The sequence below is a fragment of the Mesoplodon densirostris genome, chromosome 4 (genome assembly GCF_025265405.1).
Source record: "Mesoplodon densirostris isolate mMesDen1 chromosome 4, mMesDen1 primary haplotype, whole genome shotgun sequence".
In the NCBI taxonomy this organism is placed as follows: domain Eukaryota; kingdom Metazoa; phylum Chordata; class Mammalia; order Artiodactyla; family Ziphiidae; genus Mesoplodon; species Mesoplodon densirostris.
The window spans coordinates 182058887-182085504 of record NC_082664.1 but is presented as its reverse complement, the minus strand read 5'-3'; the positions used below and the strand labels follow the sequence as shown (position 1 = coordinate 182085504).

At 38.5% G+C, this 26618-nt stretch overlaps 1 protein-coding gene across 23 annotated transcripts in view; it reads right to left on the bottom strand.

Annotated features, from left to right (window-relative positions):
• Positions 1 to 26618, bottom strand: part of ZNF438 (zinc finger protein 438) — a 256361-nt gene that overhangs the window by 15450 nt on the left and 214293 nt on the right. For 17 of the 23 annotated variants that reach the window (XM_060097815.1, XM_060097818.1, XM_060097806.1 and 14 more), the window contains 2 exons: positions 12208 to 12323; positions 11180 to 11247 (listed from right to left, as the gene is read on the bottom strand). In XM_060097815.1, coding sequence (XP_059953798.1) covers positions 11180 to 11247; positions 12208 to 12266 — 127 coding nt within the window. In that variant the 5' untranslated portion in view covers positions 12267 to 12323. The remainder of the gene's footprint in view (positions 1 to 11179; positions 11248 to 12207; positions 12324 to 26618) is intronic. The other 6 variants (XM_060097822.1, XM_060097823.1, XM_060097824.1 and 3 more) reach the window with 1 other exon arrangement.

Here is a 26618-nt window from a genome sequence, read left to right as displayed (position 1 = left end):
GCCCCTCCGCTGCCTCCGGGCTCCTATACCATCAGCGAGCCCCGGCGTTCAGGAGGCCTTCCCGACCATCCCACCTGAAGGCCGTGCTCCGCCCCAGGCGCTCAACTGTTTTAACTGTCCTTCACAGCACTTATGTTTATAATGAGATTATATCACCTGTCTCCTCCCACTAGAATGTAAGCTCCAAGAAAGCAGGGGCTGGCTTTGTTCACTGCCAGGACCTTGGTCCCTAGTCCCTGTCTGGTACGTGGCCATCCCACAATACGTTATTCACTGAATGAGTGACCTGATAGCTCTCAGCTGTATTGTCTTGTTCTCTCCTGTGCTTTTGCTGGACAAGAAACTATACAAACAAAACCAACGACCATAGATAGCCCTTGGGCTTTCTCTCCTCTTCAAGCTACTGCCCTGTCTCCTTTCTTTTCTTTGTGAGAAAATTTACCATAGGTAGAGTATATGCTCCCCGTTTCTACGTATTAACTCTCTCTTTCCTCACCCTAAACCCTTAAACCCCCTTGTGAAGGACTAAAATGTCCCTCCGTCAAGAGTCAGATTCGGTGCTTAAGCTGTGATCTCGCTTCATCCTCCACCCGCTCTTGATAGTAACATCTCTGGGCAACAGATGCAGGAACTGAATCTTCCTGGCGAGGTCACAAGCTGGTAGATGAGAGATGGGTATGAACCCACTGTGGCCCCAAAGCTGCTCTCCTCCCACTGAACTTAAGGAAGGGGTTTGGCGATGACTCTGTTTATACTGTTGGTCTCTGCCAGCGGCTGCAAGTGCCACACCATCCATCTCGACGCTGGGAAAATAAAGATCCTTTTGACTAACCTTTTCCAATCAGAGTGTAACCCTCAGGAGAGAGCGCGCGCTTCCTTTTCCTAACAGGAGTCTACAGCATGGCTACTGGAGACTTACAGGAAATTTAAGATTTTAAGGAAATTAACACAGAGGGAATCCCTTCACAATGCCCTGGTGCTTAAAAGCCAGTCTTCTTCCATGGTGGCCTTCCTCTTTTTTTTTTTTTTTAATTGAAATACAGTTTATTTACAATGTTGTGTTAGTTTCAGGTGTATAGCAAAGTGATTCAGTTATATGTATACATCTATTCTCTTTTAGATTCTTTTCCATTATAGGTTGTTATAGGTTATTGAGTAGAGTTCCCTGTGCTATACAGTAGGTCCCTGTTGGTTTTACGTATAGTAGTGTGTATATTTTAATCCCAAACTCCATGGTGGCCTTTTACAGAGCTTCTGATGAACAAACCCTCTAGGCTTATGTCAAAATGTAACTTTTTTAAAGCATCAATTACACAATCAATTTAATAACACTTTTAGGCACCGACTTAAAGAGTTTTTTTATGATGAGCAAACATGAAAGGAAAAAAATCATTACTAAGGTCTTTTATAATTTCAGTTATAATATAAATTTCCCAGATTTTTTTCAAACCCTATTGCACTTGCTTCCAAAACTGAGGTCAATGAAGAACATTAGGACTGAATGAAAAAGTCTGAAAATGCTGAAAGAATTTCTAAATTCCTCATGTGGTAAGTCCCGCCCCTTTAGTCAACTTGAAGGAGCATCTGAGAATTTTCCTTCTTTGGGTGGTGAGGGGGAAGCTCCTCGGGGTAAACAAGACAAGTTGCATTACACGCAAGAAAGAGAACAGAGGCCTGGCTTTGGTTCTTTCCCTAACTACTGGAGTGAGCCTGCGCGAGATCATAATCTTTCCTGGCCTTAAGTTTCTCTTTTTACCAAGGGAGGATTAGACTAGAGCATGGTTTCTCAAAGTGTGGTCTGCCGACCTGGGGAGGGTCCTCACTCTCTTTTCATGCTCGTAATACGATGTCACTTGCCTTTTCTACCCTGTTGGCCTCTGCACGTGTTGCGTTGATGGAGCAAAGGAGGTAACTGGGTAAAAGTGAACTCAGGCAGTGACAGCAAACTGTCCAAGCAGCCATATCCTTTGCCACCATACTCCCTCAGTAGAACAAAAAAGCAGGATAAAATTTCAGTTTTCTTAAACCTTGATCCTTACAGGCCTTTTAAAAATTCTGTACGATGACACGGTTCATCCCCCCCAGAGCACTTGCGCTGCTCGTGGAGGCATGACGGTGGCCACAAGGAACAGTGCTCATGTGACAGTCTGCAGCTGAACTAGCTGCTCTTCGTGGAATAACCATCTTGACTTGAAAGAACATCTGACAGACATATGTTGAGAGAACATATTCAGACCTGGGTACCTCGCAGACATTTTCTCAGAAGTGAATGAACGAGCTTTGTCATTACAAGAAAAAACATCTGGCAGTATCCATGGCCAATGATAAAAATCAAGCTTTCGAGCAGCATTAGAATTTTGGAAAACTTGAATCCATCACCAGGAGACTGAAGCTTCCCTATACTTAGTGATTTTTCAGGTAAGACTGCTGGTTATTTTAACAAACATGATTTTTAAAATATTGTATAAAATGACATATATAGAAGATCTGCGTAACTCAGTGAACTGTTTTCTAATACACATTGCACGATGGACCTAAATGTAACAGAATACAAGAAGTACGCTGACATGGTTTCAAATTTCACATTACAACTAAACTTTAAGCTGTTACCTGACTCGTTTAAACTCAGGTATAGTTATCTGACACATTTTGGTGTAGTAGCAAAGAAAATTATCCACAATTATCTGAAAAGGCTATTAAAATACGCCCTCCCTTTCCAGTTACTGTAAAGCTGGATTTTCTTCAAATACTTCAACATAAACAATATATCACAACATACTGAATGCAGGACCAGATAGGAGACTCCTACCATTTTTAGTGAAGCCAGACTTTAAAGATTTGCAAGAAACATAAATCAATGCTAGTCTTCTCACTAATTTTTTTGCTTTGGAAAATATAGCCAATTACACAAAATATGTTATTTATGTTAAGCTGTAGTGAGATTACTGTTATTTTAAAATGAATTCACAAATACATATTTTTTTAGTTTATAATCTCAAATATGGTAAATCCCATTTGACACTATTGACATAAACAAATATTCTTTGAGTCCTCAATAGTTTTTAAGAGTGTAAAGGAGCCTGAAACTAAAATGTTTGAGAACTGCTGACTACATGAAATCTAGTTCAAGCTCTTTCAAGATTCTGATTTTTTTTTGTTGTGTATGTGAATGAGAATAGAAAATAAAATCTGGAAATGTCTTGCTTTTGGTTGATAAGTTTTTGTTTCCTTCACGCTTTTCCCTTGTGAGAATATAATATGGCAGATCCATGAGACAGAGTTGTGAAAATGAAGTGTTTAAAGGTAATTTATTCTAATAAAAATATAAATTGTAATTAAATATCACTAGTTGGAAATGTTAGAATACAGCTTAAATAAAAAAATTTTTTTGAGAAAAATGTTATAAATATTAATGCTTTGAAATTTATTTTACTCAATTTATATTCATGGAACATCTAATAACATATTTAAACTAATGACATTTGTATTTTTCTCCAATTTTAAGAAATATCATCACAAGATTCTCTTAGTAGTATTAGAACCTTTGAAAAAAACAGAGCATTGTTTTTCTTTCAGAACTTTTAGCAAAATGTATTCAAAATCATTTGAAGTTACTTTATCAAAACCAAAATAATAAGTTGCTGTTTCTAATATAAGTTGGATATTGGAATTTCTGTAAATGTTTTTCGGGTTTTGGTGCCAATTAATTTAAAGACAAGAACAATATGTTCATTCAAAGCACGACTAGACTTACAAATTTCCATTCCTATTAGTAGTAGACTTTTACCAAAATAAAATGCCTAGTCTATACTTCTGGCTTGCATAACATCTGAATACCGCTGTCGAAATTCTTTCCTTTAGCCCCACTCAGCTTATCACACCAACTATCTGCATAAATAAAGATGTAAGCACCTGCTATACGGCCAATGGTCTCGGGGGCAGATGTTCCCATCCTTGTGTTCATGTCGCTGGGGCCGCATACATTATCTGAACAGATGTATACCATCTGAAAATGTTGGGTCCCACGGTGAGATGTCTCCAACTGCTTCCTATCAAAGTACATAAATGCTGTTTGCACCTGCATTTATGTTAATGATAGAAAGGCAGCAGGGGTTCTGACAAAGTGAGATGTGATGCTATGAGATACGTTTACATGGTTAACTGGAGTTTCTGAGAGCCTCTGCTGCTGAGTGGCTGCAGTGTCAGTGATACAGGCCAGAGGAGATGATCTGGGGAGTAGCCCCTGCTTTTGAGGCAGTGGAAGTCTGGCTATTTCAAACAACAGAGATACTCATAGACCAAATTCACTAAAAAGAATATTCTAGACTCTAGTATTTTACCTCAAATAGGAGAATAACTCCCAGTATGAGGTCTACCTGATAAGGTTTAGGCCACCCAAGTCATTTCCATTTTGTTCTACAAGGAAATTTCTATAGGTATGTGTGTGTTTTCCATGTGCACTTCTGTCAACAGCATAACATACTAATACAGCAGGTTATTACATTGGAAAGTTCCAATTTCCAATGTTAAGGAGTTAACCAAAACCAGCTTGAAAATGTCAATTTGTACTTGGTCTGCAACATAAAATGGTACCAAAAGCCCAAGAACAGCACTTACACCCCTAGTTAAGATCCAAATGTTTCCATATGAATGTCACATATTTAGAAACATAATATTTTGGTAAAACATAGGGAATGCCCCTCCCTGCCTTTAATGAGGTCACAAAGCCACCTTAACCACTAAGTGCAAAGCATCAAATTACAGTGCTTCTCCTTGCTACTGTGTATTAAATGTGAGCACTGAAGAGACAGTTCACAGCAAGAGTTGTCTCTGTAGCTTTACTGAGCTAAGAACTTGTGGTCGCTTTCAAATAATATACTTACTACCTGATTAACTTGACACCGATCATATCAACTTTACCCAAAGTTATAATATCTGCGTTCCAAAAGAACTTTTATTCTGTAACTGACTCTGAGATTTATATAGTGCTCTAAGAGCTTACAAAGTGCATTCATACATGGTTGAGCCTCACTTGCAGATTCTATATGTGTGCATTCACCTGCTTGCTAAAGTTTATTTGCAACCCCCAAATCCATACAGGTGGCACTGTCGTGGTCATGTGTAGGCATGCACAGGCAAAAAGTATGTGTCATGTTCCTAGCAGTAGTTGATGCTCTGCCTTGTTTCAGCTCCCATACTGTAAACAAGTGTCCTTTTTGCAGTCTATTTAGCGCCACATTTAAAAATTTTTTTTCCTTTTTGTTAGTGATTTCACTGTTTAAAACAGCTCTCGAGCATAGTGCTGATATGCTGTGCAGTGTTCCTAAGCATTAGAAGAGTCTGATGTGCCTCATGGAAAAAAATACGTGTGTTCGATAAGCTTTGTTCAGGCATGAGCTATAATGCTTGTCTGTGAGGCCAGTTAATGTCAAGGAATCAACAAGATACATTCAGTGAGGTGTCTTTAAACAGAAACACACATAAAGCCAGGGTTTGTGTTGATAGCTGATGAAAATGGCCAAAGGCTCACAGGAAACCTAACCCTGCATTTCCTGTAGGAGCCATGGTGCAGTATTAGCTAATTCAGTGTTTGTGGTGACTTTACAGAATGTGACGGATGCAAATGACGAGAATCAACAGTACCTTATCTCATTGGGCTGTGTCAGGGCAAAATTAACATCCCCATTTGAAAGATGAAAGGACTGAGGTTCACAGATTTAGCCAAGATCACAGAGCCTAGAAAGAAGGGCCGAAGAATAACCGGAGCTCAGCTGTCCAGCTCTTAGCCTGGTGTTCTCTCCCCAGACTGAGAGGGACAGGGAGGACAAAAGACAGGAAAGGAGCTTAGGAAACATCTCCAATGCCATGTTCGAAGGGTGAAACTTTAGTTAGATAACAAGACAATGAGCCACTCTCAGGTTGAATTCTCATAGACGGTCGACTCCTGCTTGGATAGACAGCCCAGTTTTATTCATTGAAACTGAGCTACAAGAGAGGAGAGCTTAGTTTGGTTTTCCTTTTCCCCCCTTTGCTCCTTGCCCACTGCCCCTCCAAAGGCAATAAATATTTGTTAAGTGGACACACAGACTTGACAACTTCAGCTTGGTGTTTCATAAAAAACAAAGATTAAAACCTTTTCATAGCATCTGAGTAATATGATTTTTTTTAAAAGTGTCTGAGAGTTTAAAGCACTTTTAACAAAATTTAATACGTATTTGAGAAACCACTACATGCCAGGATGCTTTAAAGCCCACCAAAGACAGAAAATTCATTAAGAAGTTTGGGCTTCCCTGGTGGCACAGTGGTTGAGAGTCCGCCTGCTGATGCAGGGGACATGGGTTCGTGCCCTGGGAGAGGCCACAACAGTGAGAGGCCCACGTACCGCAGGGGAAAAAAAAAAAAAAGAAGTTTACATAAAGAACCCAACTGATACTAAGAGTCTAAAATAAGTAGGATCATTTTCCTAAACTTAAAAAAAAAAGAACAGGGCTTCCCTGGTGGCGCAGTGGTTGAGAGTCCGCCTGCCGATGCAGGGGACACGGGTTCGTGCCCCGGTCCGGGAAGATCCCACATGCCGCGGAGCGGCTGGGCCCGTGAGCCATGGCCGCTGAGCCTGCGCATCCGGAGCCTGTGCTCCACAACGGGAGAGGCCACAACAGTGAGAGGCCCACATACCGAAAAAAAAAAAAAAAAAAAAAAAAAAGAACATTATTAACTACCTACCCCAAATGTTCCTTGAGTTCAAAAATTCTATATTCACTAAAACCGAAAATGTTTATTTCTGTAAGATGTAAGTACAGCTTTTTATGTCTATAAGACATAAGAATATATTTTTAGGCTGTGCCATGATTATTTTTAAAATATTTCACTGAATCAGAAAATCTAGGATTTTTTTTTTTTTCACAGCTCCAAATCTGAATTCACATGAAAGACAGTAATGGCTATTGGCTTCATAGTTAAATAATGCACAGGTTTTGAAAATTAGTAGGCATGGTACAGAGTGTGTTTAGCTAACCACAGTGTTTCTGAAGGGGGTCATTAAGACCCACTACTTCTTACTCAAAAGAAGTAAGATGCCTCAAAGCATCTGCCATTTTCTCAGCGCCATTTATCCTTACTCTCACTGAATAAAAATAGCACTCACGATTTGATAACTGTGTTTAAACTATACAAATGTTATGACAGAACTGAGGAAAGTGTTAGAAGACCTCTGAGACCCTTCTACTCACAGCAGACTTGCCTAGGAAATGGCAAAACTGAATTGCGAAGCTGGCAAGTATCTAAGAGGTTTGAATGGCTCCAGCAAAACAGACCCTCCCGGGACCTAAGACTCTTTTCTGACCAATGAACAGTGGGACTTGTATTAATTAACTGTGTGGGGACTTGACACTCATCCTGCCCTCCCCAAGGTGCTCACTTCAATCCTTAACTGGCACAACTACAGTCAACTTCTTCCTGGCACATAACAAGGGAAAACTGTCCCTCTAACGGAGCCATTTGGCAAGGCTGCTCACTTGTGTGTTTCCTCATCTGGCAAGTAAATCAATGCCTTTGCATTTTCAATCACTGTGGTGGTTTTCTTTCCTTCAACAAATTTAAAGTGGAAGTTACGACTGTAGTTGGCCTTATCATGTTGTTTTCATGCCTTTTTTTTTTTTCCAAAACATGGTTTATCACTTGCTACAATTTGCTGTTTTCCAACACAAAATATATGTTCTTACATTTTTATTAGCTTATCATTTGAAAATACCAAACAAAAAAGAAAGTTATGGGAAAACCATAAATCCTATCTCCAAATCCTGAATGCATGAGGAGATAGAATATTGTAACAAAATAAGTCTGATGAACTTCTGGAGATTCTATAAGTAATACTTTTACACAGAAAGGGATAATAACGACACTATTATAATGGAAAGCTTTTAACATAGTACAAATTATCTGAGTGATGTTACAATGTTAATTTCTTTATCCAAAATTAGGAAACATTTAAATAGAAGGCACTGGACTTTCTAATTAGTTTCCTCTAGTTCTTTCCTAGCTTTAATCCACATCCTGTGACCCCCTAAACCCCACCTGACTGACTTCTACACTTGTGCTCACATCCTGAGCAAATGCTACCTCCTGTCGTGTTTCCTGACCAGCCTCAAACTTCTGGCTCAACCGTTTTCCAAGTACGTCACACTCAGGTCTAACACAGCATTTGTCGTGCTTTATTCTGGTTAATCACACACACGTCTGCTGTTCTACTAGGGTTTTGTGTTTTGTAAGAGCGCAGACTTCTGTCTGATTTATCTTTGGACCCCTCAGAGCCTCCGGCATAGCTCCTGGTCAGTACTGTCTCGGGGATCATTAAATCTGCTTGCACTGTATGAAATTTTGTTAGAAGATAGTGTCATATATGATGCCATGGATTTTCTTAAGCTCCACAACTCTGCTGTGATGTCCTACCTGAATGTCATACGTTAACGTGCATGTGTGTGCCTGTGCGCGCGCGCGTGTGCTTACAAGTCTGAAATTTGAAAGTACTGTAATTTATAGACAGCCATTTATAGACAGCCAATTTATAGACAGCCAATAGTTCATTACATAAATCACTCAGCATTTAATTAATGAATGACACGTGATCAGCAAACTTTTCATGTCTCATAAGTGATTGTATTTGATGAAAGAAATGAAAACAAAATCATAATTTAAAAATCTGGCATTTGTCTTTGTTAAAAAATATTAATAGTAATCCAGGACACACAGAAAGCATTTGATAAATGAGTAAATTAATGAATAACCGGGCAATTCTTAGGCCTCATAGCTTTCCTTACCGATATAATTTCCCACGATACAAATTCTAATTTCTGCTTACTTTGGATTGAAATAGCTTTAAGCATTCATATATTTAATTAAGCACAATGTTTCATCAGAGAAGAAAAAGGGAGATGATCTAAAAATAGATTAGAGATCTTCTTTATAAATTTACAGTATGACACAGGGGACAAACAGTCTTGGATTTTGATGGTTCTAGGTTCAAATCTTAGCTCAGTCACTGAACTGGTTGGTGACCTTGGTAAAAAAAAAAAATGTAATCTCCCTGAACCACAGAAATAAAGATTATATTGAACACCGTGAGCATTAAATAAAACAACGGATGTCAAGTTGTAGGTGGAGTCACTATTACACTGAGGCCCTCGATTAATTGAGATCTTTTAGTTATTATATCTCTTTCTCTGTCAAATTCTGGGTTTGAGGCTTACACACCTTTGGTCCCAGGAAAGGCGGATGCAGAATTTGTGAGAGCTGCTGAATTCTTGCTAGGCTTGAGGGCATCTTATACTTTGGTCAAGTCAATGGAGGTAATAACTAAGCTTATACAGCAGCTCAGAGAGGTAGACACAAAACCAAAACAAAGTAAACCTTGAGGAGAGCAAAGGAGGCAGGAGGTGTTGAGTGGAGACAAGCTTTACTTCCCTGTGTCAGCCAGAAACCCAGCAGCTCGTTGCTTAGTTACTCACCCTGACTCATAACCTGCTAGAGCTGGGAAAGAACCGCAAGGAATCCTGGCTTCGCTAGTAAGAAACCCAGGCTTAGGGGCACAATAACTCGTCTGGCGGCCCACAGCTGGTTGGGGCTATATCCGGGACAGGCCCCAGCTTTCCTGACGCTCAGTCCAACACTCCTTCTTCTAAGCAGCCACACCTCTCCTCGCCTGCTCAGAGGAAGGAGGTCAGGCCAGCTCGGACACCGATCAGCCACAAGTGCAGAAATCTTCCCGGGGACACGTACCGAAACGCTCGCGGGCGGCCACACTTCTAATTGCTAGCGAGGGCCTGCTGTCCCTGCCCCTCTCCCCCCGTCCGCTCTCTTGCCCTAGTGTCTGGGGCTAGGACGTGTGCGATTCTCAAGGGCTCTTACTCTCTCTCTGGCCACTGGCCTGGATGAGAAGCCAGCCGGGGGTCTGCTCTGCGTTCACTTCCCATGAGCGCCCCTGGACCACGCGTGGCCTTTGAAGGCGGCGAGGCATCCCCAGCAGGAGGCAGCCGTGCCCATCTCCCCGCACGGGCCTCCACCCGCGGGCAGGGCCCACGTGTTAATAACCGCCCCTGAGAGCAAGGGCCGCTGTCACCTCATAGGGGCCCGCTCCGCGGGGAGCAGCGTGCAGAGTGATTTACATGCATTACCTCCTTCATCCCCACGTCACCTAGAGCGTAGGGCTTACTTCCTTCATTTTACAGATTTATAGATGAGAAAGTGACGGTCAAGTGATGTACCCAAGGTGATGCACTGCAGGGGCAGAAATGACTTTCAGACACAGACGCCACGCTCTTCACAGTTACGCCACTTTCATTTTGGCAGAGCGAACAAGGAGTGTTTTCTCCAGTTCAGGGGTCTTGAAAGCAAATGCCCTCCTTTCACGAACAGCGACACCTTCCACTAAGGAAGCCCAGTTTTGAATCATTTAAAGGCATTATTTTTCTCACACACACATCAAACCTTCTGTAGGGAAGAGAATCAGTAGAGGCTGGGGAAAGACTTGAATTCCTCTTAAAGGTTAGACTTTGCCGTTTATACTGAGGAAAATTTATTCTTTATTCAGAAATGACTCTATCTCCACCTGTAAACTGCTTTCCTGAAAGGTCCAGGAGCTCTTGCTAAAAAAAACCCCCATGATTTTCTTTTTAAAAATTCATATGGAGGGGAAACAGTTTCTTTTGTTTCTTTTTGTTAAATGGGTATATGGGAAGAAATAGGTCAAAAATATATAAGCAAACATCCTCTCTCTCTCTACATGTGTGCTGTGTGTGCATACGTGTGCATGAATTTATATACTGTATACATCCTTCTCACTAGAACACATGTCATTCTGCTTCGTTAAAGCCAATACTCTGTAACTTCATTTGACATCTGTTAGCGCCAGCTAAATTGCCAGCTGAGGTGCTGGCGTCTGTGAGTTTTACGTGGAATGAGATGGCCTGCTCTCAGTAAAGGGGACGTTGTCTGATAAACCAGGAATCCACAGACACTCAAGTAATTTACCAAAAGAAATCAACTTTCGTGTGTAATTGGATTTTTTGTTCTTAGTTCCAGGAAATAAGTCACCTTATGGTTAGAGGACAGTGACCTTAAATGCATTAGTTAAAACTCTTTACGACACACACGTTACCGGTTTCCCTGGCATGGCTTATCTTACCTTGATCTTTTGGTGGTACTGATAAAGCACTCTGCATTATGATGTCTTTGACTTGAATAACAATTTGCCTAAAAATAACCAAGCACAAATAATAATTAGAAAATAACTGAGATGCCATGTTAACACAAACGAAAAATATAAATTACAAGCTTTTTATCTATAAGTCATGAGTAATAAGGAATGGACTGAACTATTGGGAAACTGAAGTTTTTATTTTCCTTCTAGTTTTTATACAGACAGGCTTTTACTGAATGCAGTGGTGTGGGCTGGGAGAGCGAGCAGTGACACACTGAGAGGGCCCTGGGTCTGCCTCTCTGCCCTCGGAGGGTCAGGGAAATGTGCAAGTAGGCAGTTAAGGTTCCCTAAAAATGCCCTGCCTGATAATTATGTTTTATAGATTCTGCTCAAGAAATAACTAAAATGTTTAACAATATAAGTAAAGGCAGTTAACTGCAATATAATCATTTGATGAAACATAATTCAGTCATTAAAATGCAATTTTGAAGATTACGTAGCAACATGGAAAATGGTGATGATACAATGTACTGGATGCACACAGCAAATGACATACACATGAGGATAACAACTATACAAAAAACGAAGGCAAGACAGGAAATATGTTAATATGTATATTAGTCTTGTTCTTGGTGATATAATTACAGGTGTTTTCCCTTCCATTTTAGCTACTTTCCAAATTGTCTAGAATACAGGGTTCCATATTAATAAACTATTTGAATGTATAAGACAATTAAAGTCCTTGAAAAAATATAGGTAAATCTTTTTGTAAGCCTTCAAACATGGAAGTGTTTCTAAGCACGACGCCAAAGACAGAAGCCATTAAGGGAAAGACTGATGAATTTTTCCATTGAAAATTTTAAATGTTTTTAAAATAGAAAAACTAGGTAAAATAAAAGGGCACGACTTCTGCTTCCAGCCAAGACTGAACAACAGAGACCAGGTTTGCCCTCCTTCCTGAAACAACCAAGATACAGACAAAATACACAAAACAATATTTCGAAACACTGGACCTTAGGTCACGAAGACTGATCTTTGAGAGACAGGAAATAAATGAGGTGAAGGCTATCATCCACAGCGCAGGAAGGGAGAAAGCTGGTGGAAATTCCCAGAGTAATGAAGAAAAGAGCTGGGGAGAGAGAGAGAGAGAGAGAGAGAGAGAGAGAGAGAGAGAGAGAGCGCGCAATGAATAGGGTTCCCATCAAGTAGTCACAGGAATACGGTCTGTTCTTACAAGTCAGACTGAAAAAACTCCTAATTCACAGAACGCTGGGTAGAGTACAAAGAATAATCTTGCTTTAATAAAGGGGAAGAATTGGTCCTACGTCAAACATTTCTTTGGTTTCACAAAACAAATCTTAAAGCAAGACCTAAAATGATCAAACTGTTTCCAAGTGTCTTACCTGTGTATTTAGAACAAAGCTCAAGAATATTTATAGAAAGACAAAAATATCCATCACCCAAGAAAGTAAAAGTCAGAATGTCTGACATCTAACAAAGAAGTGTCAAGCAATACAAAGAGGCAGGAAAATATGAGCCGTAGTGTAGAAAATAATAAAAACTGACCCTGAACTGACACAGATGTTAGGATTAGCAGACAAGATCATTAAATGTATAACTGTATTTCATATGTTCAAAAAGTTTAGACAGGAAAGATATAAAAAAAGACCCAAATAAAATTTCCAGAGATGTAAACTACAATATGTAAGGGTAAAAAAATACACTGGATAGGATTATCAGCATATTAGGCATGTCGGAAGAAAATACTAGTGAACTTGAAGGCATAGTAATAGAGACTATCCAAAACGAAACTCAGGAAGAAGAGAGTAAAAGAAAAATGAATAGATCATCAGTGGGCTCTAGGACAACTTTAAGCAGTCTAGTATATCAGTAACTGGAGAAGAGAGAGATGGAAAGTCAGAAAAATTATTTTAAGAAATAGTGGCAGAAACTTCCAAATTTGAGTAAAGCTATGAACAGATCCAAAAAGCTCAAAAAACCTAAAGCATAAGAAACATGAAGACTACACCAAAGCATATCATGACCAAATGGCTCAAAACTGGTGAAAAAAGGAAAGATTTAAAGTGAGGCAATGCAAGTAAGAAGACATTAGAGCAGCATCTTTAAAGTACTTGAAGAAAAAAAGATCTGTAATCTAGAATTCTATGTTCACAGAAAGTATCTTTCAAAAATAAAGGAGAAATAAAGGCATGTTTGTATACACAAAAGCCAAAGGAATTCATCACAAGCCCACCCGCACTACAGGAATGTTAAATGATGCCCTTTAAGTAGAAGGAACATGATATTAGATTAAAATATGGATCTATATACAGAAAGGAAGATTTCAATACTAGAAATCAGAACTACATGATAAGCATGTAAGGCTTTTTTCTTAATAAAATCTCTTTAAAATATAATGGTTTAAATAAAAATAATTAACACTGCATTGTGGGGTTTATAACATATGTAAAAATAAAATGTATGAGAATTTCAGGACAAATGTAGAGAGGGGAGAAATGTAAGTATACTATTGTAAGGTTCTTTAGACTACAGGTGAAGTGGTATAGTATCACTGGAAGCTAGATTATAAGTTAAACATGTATATTATACACCCCAAAGCAACAATTAAAATCACGAAACAAAGAATTTTATCTAATACGCCAACAACAAAAAGATGGAATCATAAATATACTCAGTTTTCAAGGGAAAACAGGAAAAGAGAACAAAGAATAGGTAGAACAAATGGAAAACAAAAAGCAAGATGATAGATTAAAACCTAAACATATCAATAATCATATTAAATATAAATGATCTAAATATCCCAATTAAAAGATAGATGGGACAAAAAAGCAAGACCCAACTACATGCTGCCTGTAAGAAAGGCACTTTAAATATAAGGACACAAACAGATTACAAGTTAAAGAATGGAAAAAGATATATCATGTTAGCACTAGTCAAAAGAAAGGTGGTGTGGCTATATTAGTATCAGAAACAGTAGATTATAGAGCAAAGAATATTACCAGGCATAAAGAAGGTCATTTCATAATTATAAAAGGACAACTCATCAAAAGGCTATAGAAATCCTAAATGTTTATGTCCCTAATAACTGAGCTTCAAAATACATAAAGCAAGAACTGATAGAACTGCAAGGAGAAATAGAGAATAATTAATAACCAATAATTGATAAAAGAAGCAGACAGAAAATCATTAAGGACTCTGGAGATTTGAATGACACTATAAACCAATTTTACCTAATTGACATTTATAGAACATTCCACCCAATACAACAGAATACACATTGTTTTCAAGTGCACACGAAATATTTATTAAGGCACCATATTCTGGGTCATAAAAACAAGGCTCAATACACTTAAGAGGATTCAAGCCACAACGTATATTCTCTGAGCACAATGGAATAAAAGTAGAAGCCAAAATCACAGAAATGTATCTGGAAAATCTCCAAATATTTGTTAACTAAATCACACACCTATAAATAACCTATGGATCAAAGAAGAAATCAAAAAGAAAATTAGAGTGTGTTTTGAACTGAATGAAATGCAAACATAACATACCAAAATTTGTATGATTCCATTAAAGCAGTACACGGGGGGTAATTTAGAGCACTAAGCATCTATATTAGAAAAGAAGGTAGGTCTCAAGCCTCAGTTTCCACCTTAAAAACTAAAAAAAAAAGTACGATTAACCCAAAGTAAGTAGAAGAAAGGAAATAAGAGATCAGAGAAAAAATAAGTGAAATGGACAACAGAAAAACGGATAAAATCAATTAGATCAAAAGCAGATTCTTTGAGAATATATAAAATCGATAAACTTTTAGCTCAACCGATCAGGAGAAAGAAGACACAAATGACCAATATCAGAAATGAGAAAGGTGTCATCACTACAGACTACCACTATTAAAAAGACATAAGGGGGGCTTCCCTGGTGGCACAGTGGTTGGGAGTCTGCCTGCCGATGCAGGGGACATGGGTTCGTGCCCCGGTCCGGGAGGATCCCACATGCCGCGGAGTGGCTGGGCCTGTGGGCCATGGCCGCTGGGCCTGCGCGTCCGGAGCCTGTGCCCCTCAGTGGGAGAGGCCACGGCAGTGAGAGGGCCGTGTACTGCAAAAAAAAAAAAAAAAAAAAAAAAAAAAAAAAAAAAGACATAAGGGGGCTTCACTGGTGGCACAGTGGTTGACAGTCCGCCTGCCAATGCAGGAGACACGGGTTCGTGCCCCGGTCCGGGAAGATCCCACATGCCGCACAGCGGCTGGGCCCGTGAGCCATGGCCGCTGAGTCTGCGCATCCGGAGCCTGTGCTCCGCAACGGGAGAGGCCACAGCAGTGAGAGGCCCGCGTACCGCAAAAAAAAAAAAAAAAAAAAAAAAAAAAGACATAAGGGTCCATTACAAACAACATTTTGACAATAAATTTGATAATTTAAATAAAATGAACAGTTACCCTGAAAGACACGAACTACCAAAGCTCACTCAAAAAGTGAGCCCTATGTTTTCAAAGAAATTGGATTTTTAGTTAAAAATCTTCCCTCAAGGAACTCTAGGCCCAAATGGTTTCTTTGGTGAATTCTACTGAATATTTAAGGAAGAAATAAAACCAATTAATTAATACCAATTATACACAAAAATAATATTTAAGGAAGAAATAATACCAATTATACACAAATTCTTCCAGAAAACTGAAAAGGAGGGAATTCTAAGTATCTAATTCTATGAGGCCAGCATTATCCAGAATCCAAAATCACTCAAAAAGCCACTAGAAGGAAAGAAATCTCCAGACAATATCCCTCATTAACACAAATGCAAAAATTATAAACAAGATGTTAGTAAATCAAATCCAATAATATTAACACATCCTGACCATGTAGGGTTATCCCAGGAATGTACACTTATTTAATATTCAAAATCAATGTAATTCACCATATTAACAAAGTAAAAAAAGAGAAACTATGTGATCATCTCAATAGATGCAGAAAATGCATGTGACAAAATCCAACATTCATTCCTTTAAAAAAAATCTTTTAGAAAAGTAAGAATAGAAGGAAACTTCCCCAACTTGGTAAAGGACATCTATGCAAAAACCTAGGGCTAACATCATGCCAACAGAGAAGAAGTGAATGCTTTCCCTCTAAGTTTACAATTAAGAGAAGGATATCTACTCTCACCATGTCTATTCAATATTGTATTGGAAGTTCTAGCCAATGCAGTAAAGCAGAAAATGAATAAAATGCATCTTCACTGGAAAACAAGACATAAACTGTATTTGCAGATGGTGTGATTATCTACGTAGAAAATTCAATGGAATCTATAAAAATAACTAAGTGAGTTTAACAAGGTTAAAGAATACAAGATCAATATATAAAAATCAATTACATTTCATACACTAGTAACAATCAGAAATGAAACAATAAATCAGAAATTAAAATTTAAAATGCTATTTGTAACAACATCAAAAATATGAAATAAGGGTAAATCTGAAAAAAAGATGTGAAACACTGAAAACTACAAAACAATGATGAGAGAAATTTTTAAAGACGTAAATAAATGGAGAGATATACCACGTTCACAGATCAGAAGACTCAATATTGTTAAAATGGTAATTCTCTGCAAATAGAGTTATAGATTCAATGGAATCTTAATCAAAATCCCAACAGACATTTTGTAGAAATTAACCAACTTATTCTTAAATTCACATGGAAATGCAAAGAACCCAGAATAGCCAAAATCATTTTTAAAACTAAGACAAGCAGATAATACTCTTTTAATTTCAAGACTTATTAGAGTCCAGAAATAAACCCATACATGTGTGGCCAACTGATGTTTCATGAAGGTACGGAGGGAAATCAGTAGAGAAAAGATAGTCGCTTCAACAAATGGTGCTTGGACTACTGGCTATCCATACACAAACAGCAACAAAACTGCGAGATATACCTCATACCACATACAAATCCAAACGGCAACATACACCTGAATGTAAAACCTAAAACCACAAAACTTCTAAAACACTATGGCTTTTCACCATGTAAATACATCTTAGATAGAACATCTAAAGCATAATCCACAAAACAACTAATAAGTTGGACTCCAAAATTAAAAACTTCTGCTCTTTAAAAAACTGTGAAGCAAAGGAAAAGACAAGCTGCAGAGTGAAAGAAAAGAATTGCAAATAATAAATATGTAAAGACATTATATTCAGAATAAAGTACTCTCAAAACTCAATAATAAAAAAAACATGCAATTTTAAAACAACAGGCACAAGATCTGAAGAGATACTTCATCAAAAAAGATATGGCTTGCAAACAAGGACATAAAAAGATGCTCAACATCCTTAGTTATTACAGAAATGTAAGTTAAAACTACAAATGTAAGTGAAAGTCACACACCTATTAGAATGGCTATAAAAAAAAAACAAACCCACTATACCAAGGGTTGGCAAGGATGTAGAGGAAGTGGAAGTCTTTTACACTGCTGGTGGTAATGTGAAATGGTACAATTACTTTGAAAAATAGTTTGGCGTTTTCTTCATAAGTTAAAGATACACCTATCATATGATCCAGGCAATTCCTTCCCACTTATCCAAGAGAAAAGAAAGCATATGTACAAAGAATGTTCACAGCAGCTTTACTGATAGTAGCCCCAAACCAGAAACAATCCAAATGTTCATCAACAGGTGAGCAGTTAAACAAACTGTGGTATATCCATTCAACATAACACTCCTCAGCAATGTAAAGGAATAAATTATTGATCCACATTACAATATGGATGAATCTGTGAAAACATCATGCTGTATGAAAGAAGCCAGATAAAGAAAGGGTACATATTTTATGCCCTCATTTTTATAAATGTTTAGAAAATGCAAATTGTAGGAACGAAAAGCTGATTAATAGTTGCCTGAGCACTGGAAGACAGAGAGTTGGGAGGAAGGGCCTACAGCTGGGCACGACGAACATATATCCACCTATTAGTGTGAAGAATACATTCACTACCTTGATTGTGGTGACGGCTTCATGGGTGTTACATACATATAGCAAAACATACTGCATCGCACTTTAAATACATGTAATTTATTGTATGCCAATTACACCTTAATACAGCTGTCAAAAATTAAGCCAAATATTGGGAAAAAATGGAAAATTTACAATAGATATATAGTCACCCACTTACTCATTTAACAAACAGTCTTTGAGGTGCAACTATTCAAGGATATGGCAGAAATGGTCTTTACACTCTCAGGTCTGTTATAAACAGATTAATAAGAATGAGAAAGCACTCCATAAAACTAGCAGACTTATATAAGTCAAACTAGTAAATCATTAGAATGTCCAGCCTTGCTAATAACCAAAGAAACGTAAATTTCAAAAAAAAAAAAAAAAAAAAAATTTTTTTTTAATTTCTTTCCCTAAAAAATGGCAAAAATAAAAAAAGACAAAGCAATGCATGCTTAGAAAAAGTCTACAGAGAGGTGCATGCAAAGTGTTTGGGGGGTATTTTTGCAGGATGCACCCTGAGCCTTAAATTTCTGCATTCCTTTTAATCTAGAGCTTCCTTCCACTTCAGAAAATTAGGATAATGTGCAAAGCTATATACTACCATCTTCACTATCATCCTCCTCATTATCTTTTTAAAATTCTTCAGGGTACCATTTAAGATATACACCAAGTCAATTAGGATATATTTTTATAATGAAACTATTACAAACACTGTTTCTTAAGATATTTAAAAATTTGAAAAATGTTTGCCACACATTTTTATATGAGGGGAGTTGGTTACTGTACCACTCTGTAACCAACTTAGGAGAAACTGCCACATGTTAAAAGTGGCTATCTCTCTGAGTGAGGAATTAAACTGTTATTTAACTTTCCTTCTTATGCTTATGGACCTATTGCTATGTTTCCCCAATGAACAAGTACTATCTCTGCAATTGAGAAAAAGCAAAACAAAAATCAAGTTTTTATTTTAATTGCTTTGGAATGTTATATTAGATAAGGATTGCCAGTAAAATAATCTCAACTGTACACCCCCAATATCTTGGTATTTAAAGTAGAAAATTCACTCAAATGGAATCTGTTATCTTCTTCTGCCACATAAAGCATGACTGTATTTAATTCCACTGTAATTATGAAAAGCAAAAAAAGTGCAATAAATACACCTAATGCTTATTAAAGAAAACACTTGAATAATCACAATCTCACCTTCTGATTGGGCTGGAAATAAAAGGCCATTATATAAGTGTTCTACAGGAAAGATGCATTAAAAAGTCGTATACGATGTATTAGTATTTTTCAAATATCACGCAAGCAAAGTCAAGGGGCATCTTGCCTCAAGGTGCTATGTATGAAACAGCACTAACAGCCACTGTGTCCTTCACAGTCTAGAGAATCTCTGATCATTATAACCTGGCTTTTCCGACTTAAATGCTGAAAAGTACATTAAGTAGAAAAACCTATTGGAAAGGAATCAAAATTAAAGAACACAATCAGTGAACACTATCGATTATAGCAAGACTTAATATAATATGCTTTATAAATCACTCATACGGTTACTTTTTAGTTTATATGTCACATTTAAAGAGTTGATTAAAAATGAAAATTAGGTGAATTGGTTACGTGAGAAGTGACAACTTGATGGTGCTGGAAATGGAAATCTTCCATTTATTCCTGGTTGAGGAAACCTAAGGCACACCTTGCCTTGTCTTTGATATGCTGCCTTGACAAGTTTCCTAAAAACACATCTAGATGAAGAATCTTACAGAATAAATGAAAATTGTTTGCTCTACGCTCAATAAGCTTCTTACCATTAACCCAGAGTGTGAGTATGTGTTTAAGTGCATGCTCTTGTGTGTGTACGTAGGCACCATCCAGAGAGCTACAATGTGGATGTTACTCTAGATTATTAAGGGAACTTAATATTAACTGATTAGTATTAGGGAATTATTTCTAGGGAACTATTTCCTAAAGAATAAACACTGTCATTCAGATAAGTGCCATAATATAAGGAAATTGGTCAGAAAAACTTGAAACATGAAAACATTTAAAAAGGTAATAAAGTCTTTGGGTGTCTAACTATGGGTCATTTGTAACAGGCTCTTCTTTATATATGAAGATAACACTACTAACCTATTGACTGGGAAGCTGTTCTTCTCCCAGGCCTTCCTTCAGTTTTGATTCTATTGTGATCTCGTGGCTCTGGACTTTAAAGCATTGAACAGGGACTGTCCCACAGATTTTAGGTTTGCGGCTAGAGCCAGAGTTGGTGAATCTACAGAAGACACCTGCCCCTCCACTGTATTCTACACTATAGCTCTCCTGCACTGAGTATTTGCTATGGGCTGGACCTACAAAGTAATTCACGCACACACACACACACACACACAATCTTCTTATCCTCACCAGGGCATCAGCACTGTCCTCATCTTTACGGTCAAGAAACTGAGGCCCAAGGAAATTAAGTAATGTGCTCAAGGTCACTTGGATGAGCCAGAACCAATTCTCCAAGTGTGTCTGGTCCCTAAATTCATATACATGCTCCTGCGCCACTGCGTGCAGTCTCCCTTCCCCTCCATCTTTCCTCCATTTTTCTGTCTCGTGAACACCTGTACAAGTGTGTACCAAGTCAATGGAAATATAGAGAGAAAGTTTGTTGCTGGAAACTAGAATGAAAGGAAAATCAGTGAAACAAAGAATGGGAATGAAGTAATAGGGAAAAAGTGATTTAGAGAAGCTGGGAAAGGAGTGAACCTGGGAAATAAGAGAATTCAGGGGAAAGCAATAGTCATCTTGAAATATTTGAAGGGAAGTTACATGCAGGAAGGATTCCAGGGACACTAGGTGACTCCAGTGGGCAGCAGTCAGACCAGGGAGACAAGTTACAAGGAAGCAAACCTCAGCCGGATGCGAGGAAGCAGCTTCTCATGACTGACATTCAACTCTGGCGCCCCCTCCATTACCTGCTGTTTGAAATGCTGAACTCTGTCACTGAAAACATTGAAGGAGAAGCGATTGAAGCCTTTTTTGTCCAGCCCTAAGAACCACTCATCGTACACTTCAGCACCATGGCAGGAAAGGCCTCAGAAAGGCTGCATAACCCCAGACATCATATAAGTGAAAAAGCCACCTTTCTTTTACTGTAATAAGGAAATAGTCATAACACAGAGAGGGAAAGAAAGGAACTGCCTGAATGAACTTGTACCTATGAAGTATTCAGTGCTGCTCTTGTTCTTTTATAAACCCGGGTATTGTCTGAAAACGTTTAATGCACTTGAGGATGAATTCTCCTACCTTGTTTAATTCCATGCGCCCATTATAGTTCACTATTTTTAAAAAAAAACTTTTCAAATCAGCTTTATTGAGGTATAATCTTCATACAGCAAACACACACACACACACAAACGTATATATATCTATGTAGTAATTACATTCTTTTTTTTCTACATTTGATGATGTTTTGACATATGAGGGGCCTGGCTGGCTGGACAGAGTACCCCTTCCAGGGCTAGATAATCCTAGAGATAGCAAACCACCTCCGGAGAGCACACCTTTCAATGCAAAGTCCAAATCCCCAACCACTTCCTTTATGGAACTCTCACACAGCAAGCCAGTATTTCCCCTGGCTTCAATCAACCCAGGGCCAGGCACTGGACAGCTAGGACTACCTCCGACCCTGGAACCACTGACATCATTCAAACTAGCCAATCCTGAACTGCTTTGCCCTGCTTCGCTTTTCCCAGGGAGCCCACAGTAAAGGCTCTAGGCCAGGCTTTCCCATCCCTCCTTCCCTGGAACTTCCAACCCTGGAACGTCCCCATGTGGCCCTGAATGCCTAGCACACCCCCTTTCTTGGGAACTGTAAGTAATAAATTCTTCTTTCAAAGGCAGTTGTCTCTGTGTCTGTAACCCTACCATACCCGATGAAAACAAATCCCAGATACATTACAAGAAAATATAGAACATTAACATCAAAAAGTTCCCTCATTACCTCAGAGTCCCCTTGTGTTCTTTTATGATCCATCCCCACCCCCTTTCCCTGGCCCCAGGCAATCACTGATGCTTTCTGTCACCATAAATTAGTTTTGCCTGTTCTAGAATTTCGTATCATTTCATATAAATCACACAATACACATTCTTTTATTGTACGTCTCAGTACATCGTTTCTTTTATTGCTGGATGGTATTCCACCCAATGACTCCAGTGTAATTTGCTCATCCATTCACCCATGGTTGGGCATTTGAGTTGTTGCCAGTTTTGGGCTCTCATGAATAAAATTGCTATAAATATTTGTGTCCAAGTCTTTGTGTAGATAAACATGTTCATATCTCTTGGGTGAAACTGCCTAGCGTGAAACTGCCGAGTGGTTTAACTTTATAGGCAACTGCCTGTTTTTAAAGTAGTTGTACTATATTTCACTGATTTAAAAAAATAACTTTTTAAAGCATGGATGGAATTCAAGTTTCTCAAAATCTTTATATAAATGAAAGGATCCCAATACCTTAAAGCTCAATTTTCCAAAAATAATGTAATCTTATGGTACCCAGATTCTGACTAATAGTAACAGTCATTTGCTCAGTTATAATAAATGCTTATTCCCATCTCAATCTGTCCTATTTAAGAAACTAATAAAATTCTGAAATTGGCACAAAAGGATTAGAAAAGGTGAAAGATAATCTACAGAATGAGTTTTGATCCACTTAGAAACTTCTTAACTGCCTATATTAATATTTGCATTAATATAATGTATTTGACAATCTTCTTCCTCCCCTGAGTGGTTGAACACTGCTAATCAGTTCAATAAAAAAGTGCCTCTCTGGGCTTCCCTGGTGGCACAGTGGTTGAGAATCCGCCTGCCAATGCAGGGGACACGGGTTCAAGCCCTGGTCCGGGAAGATCCCACATGCCACGAAGCAACTAAGCCCGTGCACCACAACTACTGAGCCTGCGCTCTAGAGCCCGCAAGCCACAACTACTGAGTCTGCGAGCCACAACTACTGAAGTCCGTGCGCCTAGAGCCCGTGCTCCGCAACAAGCCACCGCAGTGAGTAGCCCCCACTCGCCGCAACTAGAGAAAGCCCATGCGCAGCAATGGAGACCCAACACACCCAAAAATAAATAAATAAGTTTTTTTTAAAAAGGGTCTCTTTAAATTCAGATATTTCTGAATGTCAGTCACTGACACAGTAAAATGCTTTACAGAGTTGTCCTGGGGGACTAGTTTGTTCAAGTCCCTCCAAGGCAACTTCTCTTCTACTGAGCGTTGCGGAAAGTCTAGGTTGTCCCACTTCCCCTAATTTTAGACCTATTGCTAAGGTGGTCTCACCAGATATTCACTGCTGTTCCCCAAACCAAAACCCGAAAAGACTAGACTGACCCTTCATTTTCAGGGCCATGTTCCAGCCCCACCTCAACTGTGCAATGTGTGAAGAAGTTGTGGAAGGATCCGTGAACCAAGTGGGGAGATGTATGTTTTTAATTGAAACTTCTGTGAGCTTGAACAAGTCATTGAATCTTTTTGTCTTTTAGTTTCCCTGAATTAGAAAGGGAGAGATAATACTATTTAACCCATTCGGCTGAAGAAAGGATTAAACTTAGAATATTATGTGTTGAAAATATTTTGTAAAAAAAAAAAAACTATTCAAAAAACAGGGTATTATATATGGTAGTAAAGTTCTGCAGGATTCTTCCAAAAGGAAAAAAAAAAAAGGTTACTGTTGAGTTGGCAAAAAAGTTCATTTGGTTTTTCCCAAGAAAAAAAAAGGAATATACTAGAATATACTTAGAAATACAAACAACGTCATTTTCACCTGTAAGATCTAATCATTTACCCTCGTAAAATGCAAGCACATATAGATATTTGTGTTCTTTCACATGTGTTCCACATATGACTGAACTAGGCAGGGTATAGTGTTTAGGAGGGCATTCTTCTAACTTAATAAAAATCTACCCAGGAAAATATATTCTAGCCTTAGACCCTAGTTTTTTTTTTTCCCTTCACAGATTTTCTGTGAGATTACTTCAACTTCTAAGGCTCTAACCACAGCTCTAAATTTGTATTTCTAGTTCCCAGGTTCCAGGGTGAAATATTCTCTGCTTATTACACTGCTCCACTTGGCTACCTGAAAACTAAATGCAGCTCCTGCCTCCTAAGATTTAAAAAAATTTTTTTTCAGATTTATTGAGGTATAATTAATTGACAAATAAAATTGTATACACCAAATGTGTACAATGTGATGACGTGACATATGCATATTTTGTAAAATGATTACCACAGTCAGGTTAATTAACATACCCGTCACCTCACAGTCACTTTTTTTTTTTTCCCCCTGTGGTAAGAACATTTAAATTGTGGCGAGAACACTTAAGGTCTACTTTCTTGGCAGATTTTAAGAACACAACATAGTATTACTAACTATAATCACCATGCTGTACATTAGACCCCCAGAGCTTATTCATCTATCTTCCCCAGAAACAAGCACTTTGAATTCTTAGAGCTGACTCTTCTTATATTTGTACCTCCATTCTGTCAATAACATGCTTATAATCTTACTTCTTGATTGTTCAGTGTCAGGCTGCACCTCCTGGTGTCCCACTGTGAAGGTTGAAGATTTATCTCTATTCTTATCTCTCAATCAACAAAAATCTTGCTTAATAATTTTTCTGAGCACAGAAGTCCAGGTTGAAATTTCCACTGTCTTCCGGTTTCTAGTGTTGCTGTTAAGAAATCCAAAGCTATTTGTGATCCTTTGTATGCAATCTGTTTTTATTTTTTTCTCTATGGCAACAAGGTTTAGAAATTTCACAGTGAAGTCTCTCAGCCTGTTTTCAACCATTTGCCAAGTGTTTGGTGGGCCTTTTCAATCTGGAAACTCTAGATCCTGGGACATTTTCTTCAATTATTTTTCTAAGATTTCCTAATTTATTTTTCTCTGTTCTTTTCCCCTTGAACTCTTCTTATTCTGATGTTTACCCTCCCTGGACTGTTAACACTTTTTCCCCCCTTTTCACATGTTTCTCCTCTTTTTTTTTTAAAGTTCTTTTTTTTTTTAAGTCTTTACTGAATTTGTTACAATATTGCTTCTGTTTTATGTTTTGGTTTTTTGGCTGCGAGGCCTGTGGGATCTTCGCTCCCTAACCAGGGACTGAACCTGCACCCTCTGCACTGGAAGGCGAAGGCTTAACCACTGGACAGCCAGGGAAGTCCCGTGTTTCACCTCTTTTGTTTTTGCTCTTTCTTAACTTTATCTTTGAGTTCCACTATCATCTTTACCCAGTAGTCCGAGAAGGGTCTTTTTCATGCAAATCTAACCATTAAAATGTTTTCCTCGTGCTTCAAGTCCATCAGTGGCTCCCTCTGACCACGGATGAAGCCCGACCTCCTCAGCACGGCACACGAGGCCTTTAGCGCACTGGCCTGTGTGGCTATCACCACTACACTTAGCTGCTGCATCTCAAAAGGCCGCTCTCATTTGCCTCCACAGTTCTTCATGAACAGCCTTCTCGCCCCTGCCCTGCCAGACAATTCCTACTCAAGGCCTCTGTAATGTCTACAATTTCTTGGCCCATTCAAGAAATTTCTACTGATCTGTCCATTACCTTTCAACATACTTTGACTGGCTCTCTTAGGATGCAGCGTCTGCTTAAATCTGTCCATTTCTCCCCTTAAATTTGTGAGTTTCCGGATGGCAGGGACAATGCCCTATTTATCTTTATATTTCCAGAACCTAGAAGTGCCTGGTTTATAATAAGGTTTAATAAACGCTTATTGAATGAATAAATGTCAATAATCCTGTAAAAATAAGAGTGCTAGAAATTATTTAACAATACTTGCACGGTTCCATCTAGTACTTTTCATACCATTTAAATCTTTTATTTTCAATAGATGAGTTTCTAAAATTCTGAGTCTTTTTTTTTTTTTTTTTTTTTTTTTTGCGGTACGCGGGCCTCTCACTGCCGTGGCCTCTCGCGTTGCAGAGCACAGACTCCGGAAGCGCAGGCCCAGCAGCCATGACTCACGGGCCCAGCTGCTCCACGGCACACGGGATCTTCCCAGACCGGGGCACGAACCCACGTCCCCTGCATCGGCAGGCGGACTCCCAACCACTGCGCCACCAGGGAAGCCCTCTGAGTCATTTTTTAAATGAATAGTGATTTTTGAAATCTGAAGCAATATCTTATTAATTCTGCCATTACTATACTTTTCTATAACTTAAAGTGACAGATAAGTGACTAAGTTAATTTTTTCAGTAATAAATTTCCTTTGATCTCTGCAGATTGCCTGGTTGTGTTTTTAGGAGGACTGAACCACTCCTAAAATGACTTTAAAATTATCTTACGTAAATGTAAAAAATGTCCTCGTTTCTTCAGTTTCTCTAGTAGCAGGTGTGGGACTTTTCAGATATATCAACATTGTTTTAAGTGTCAT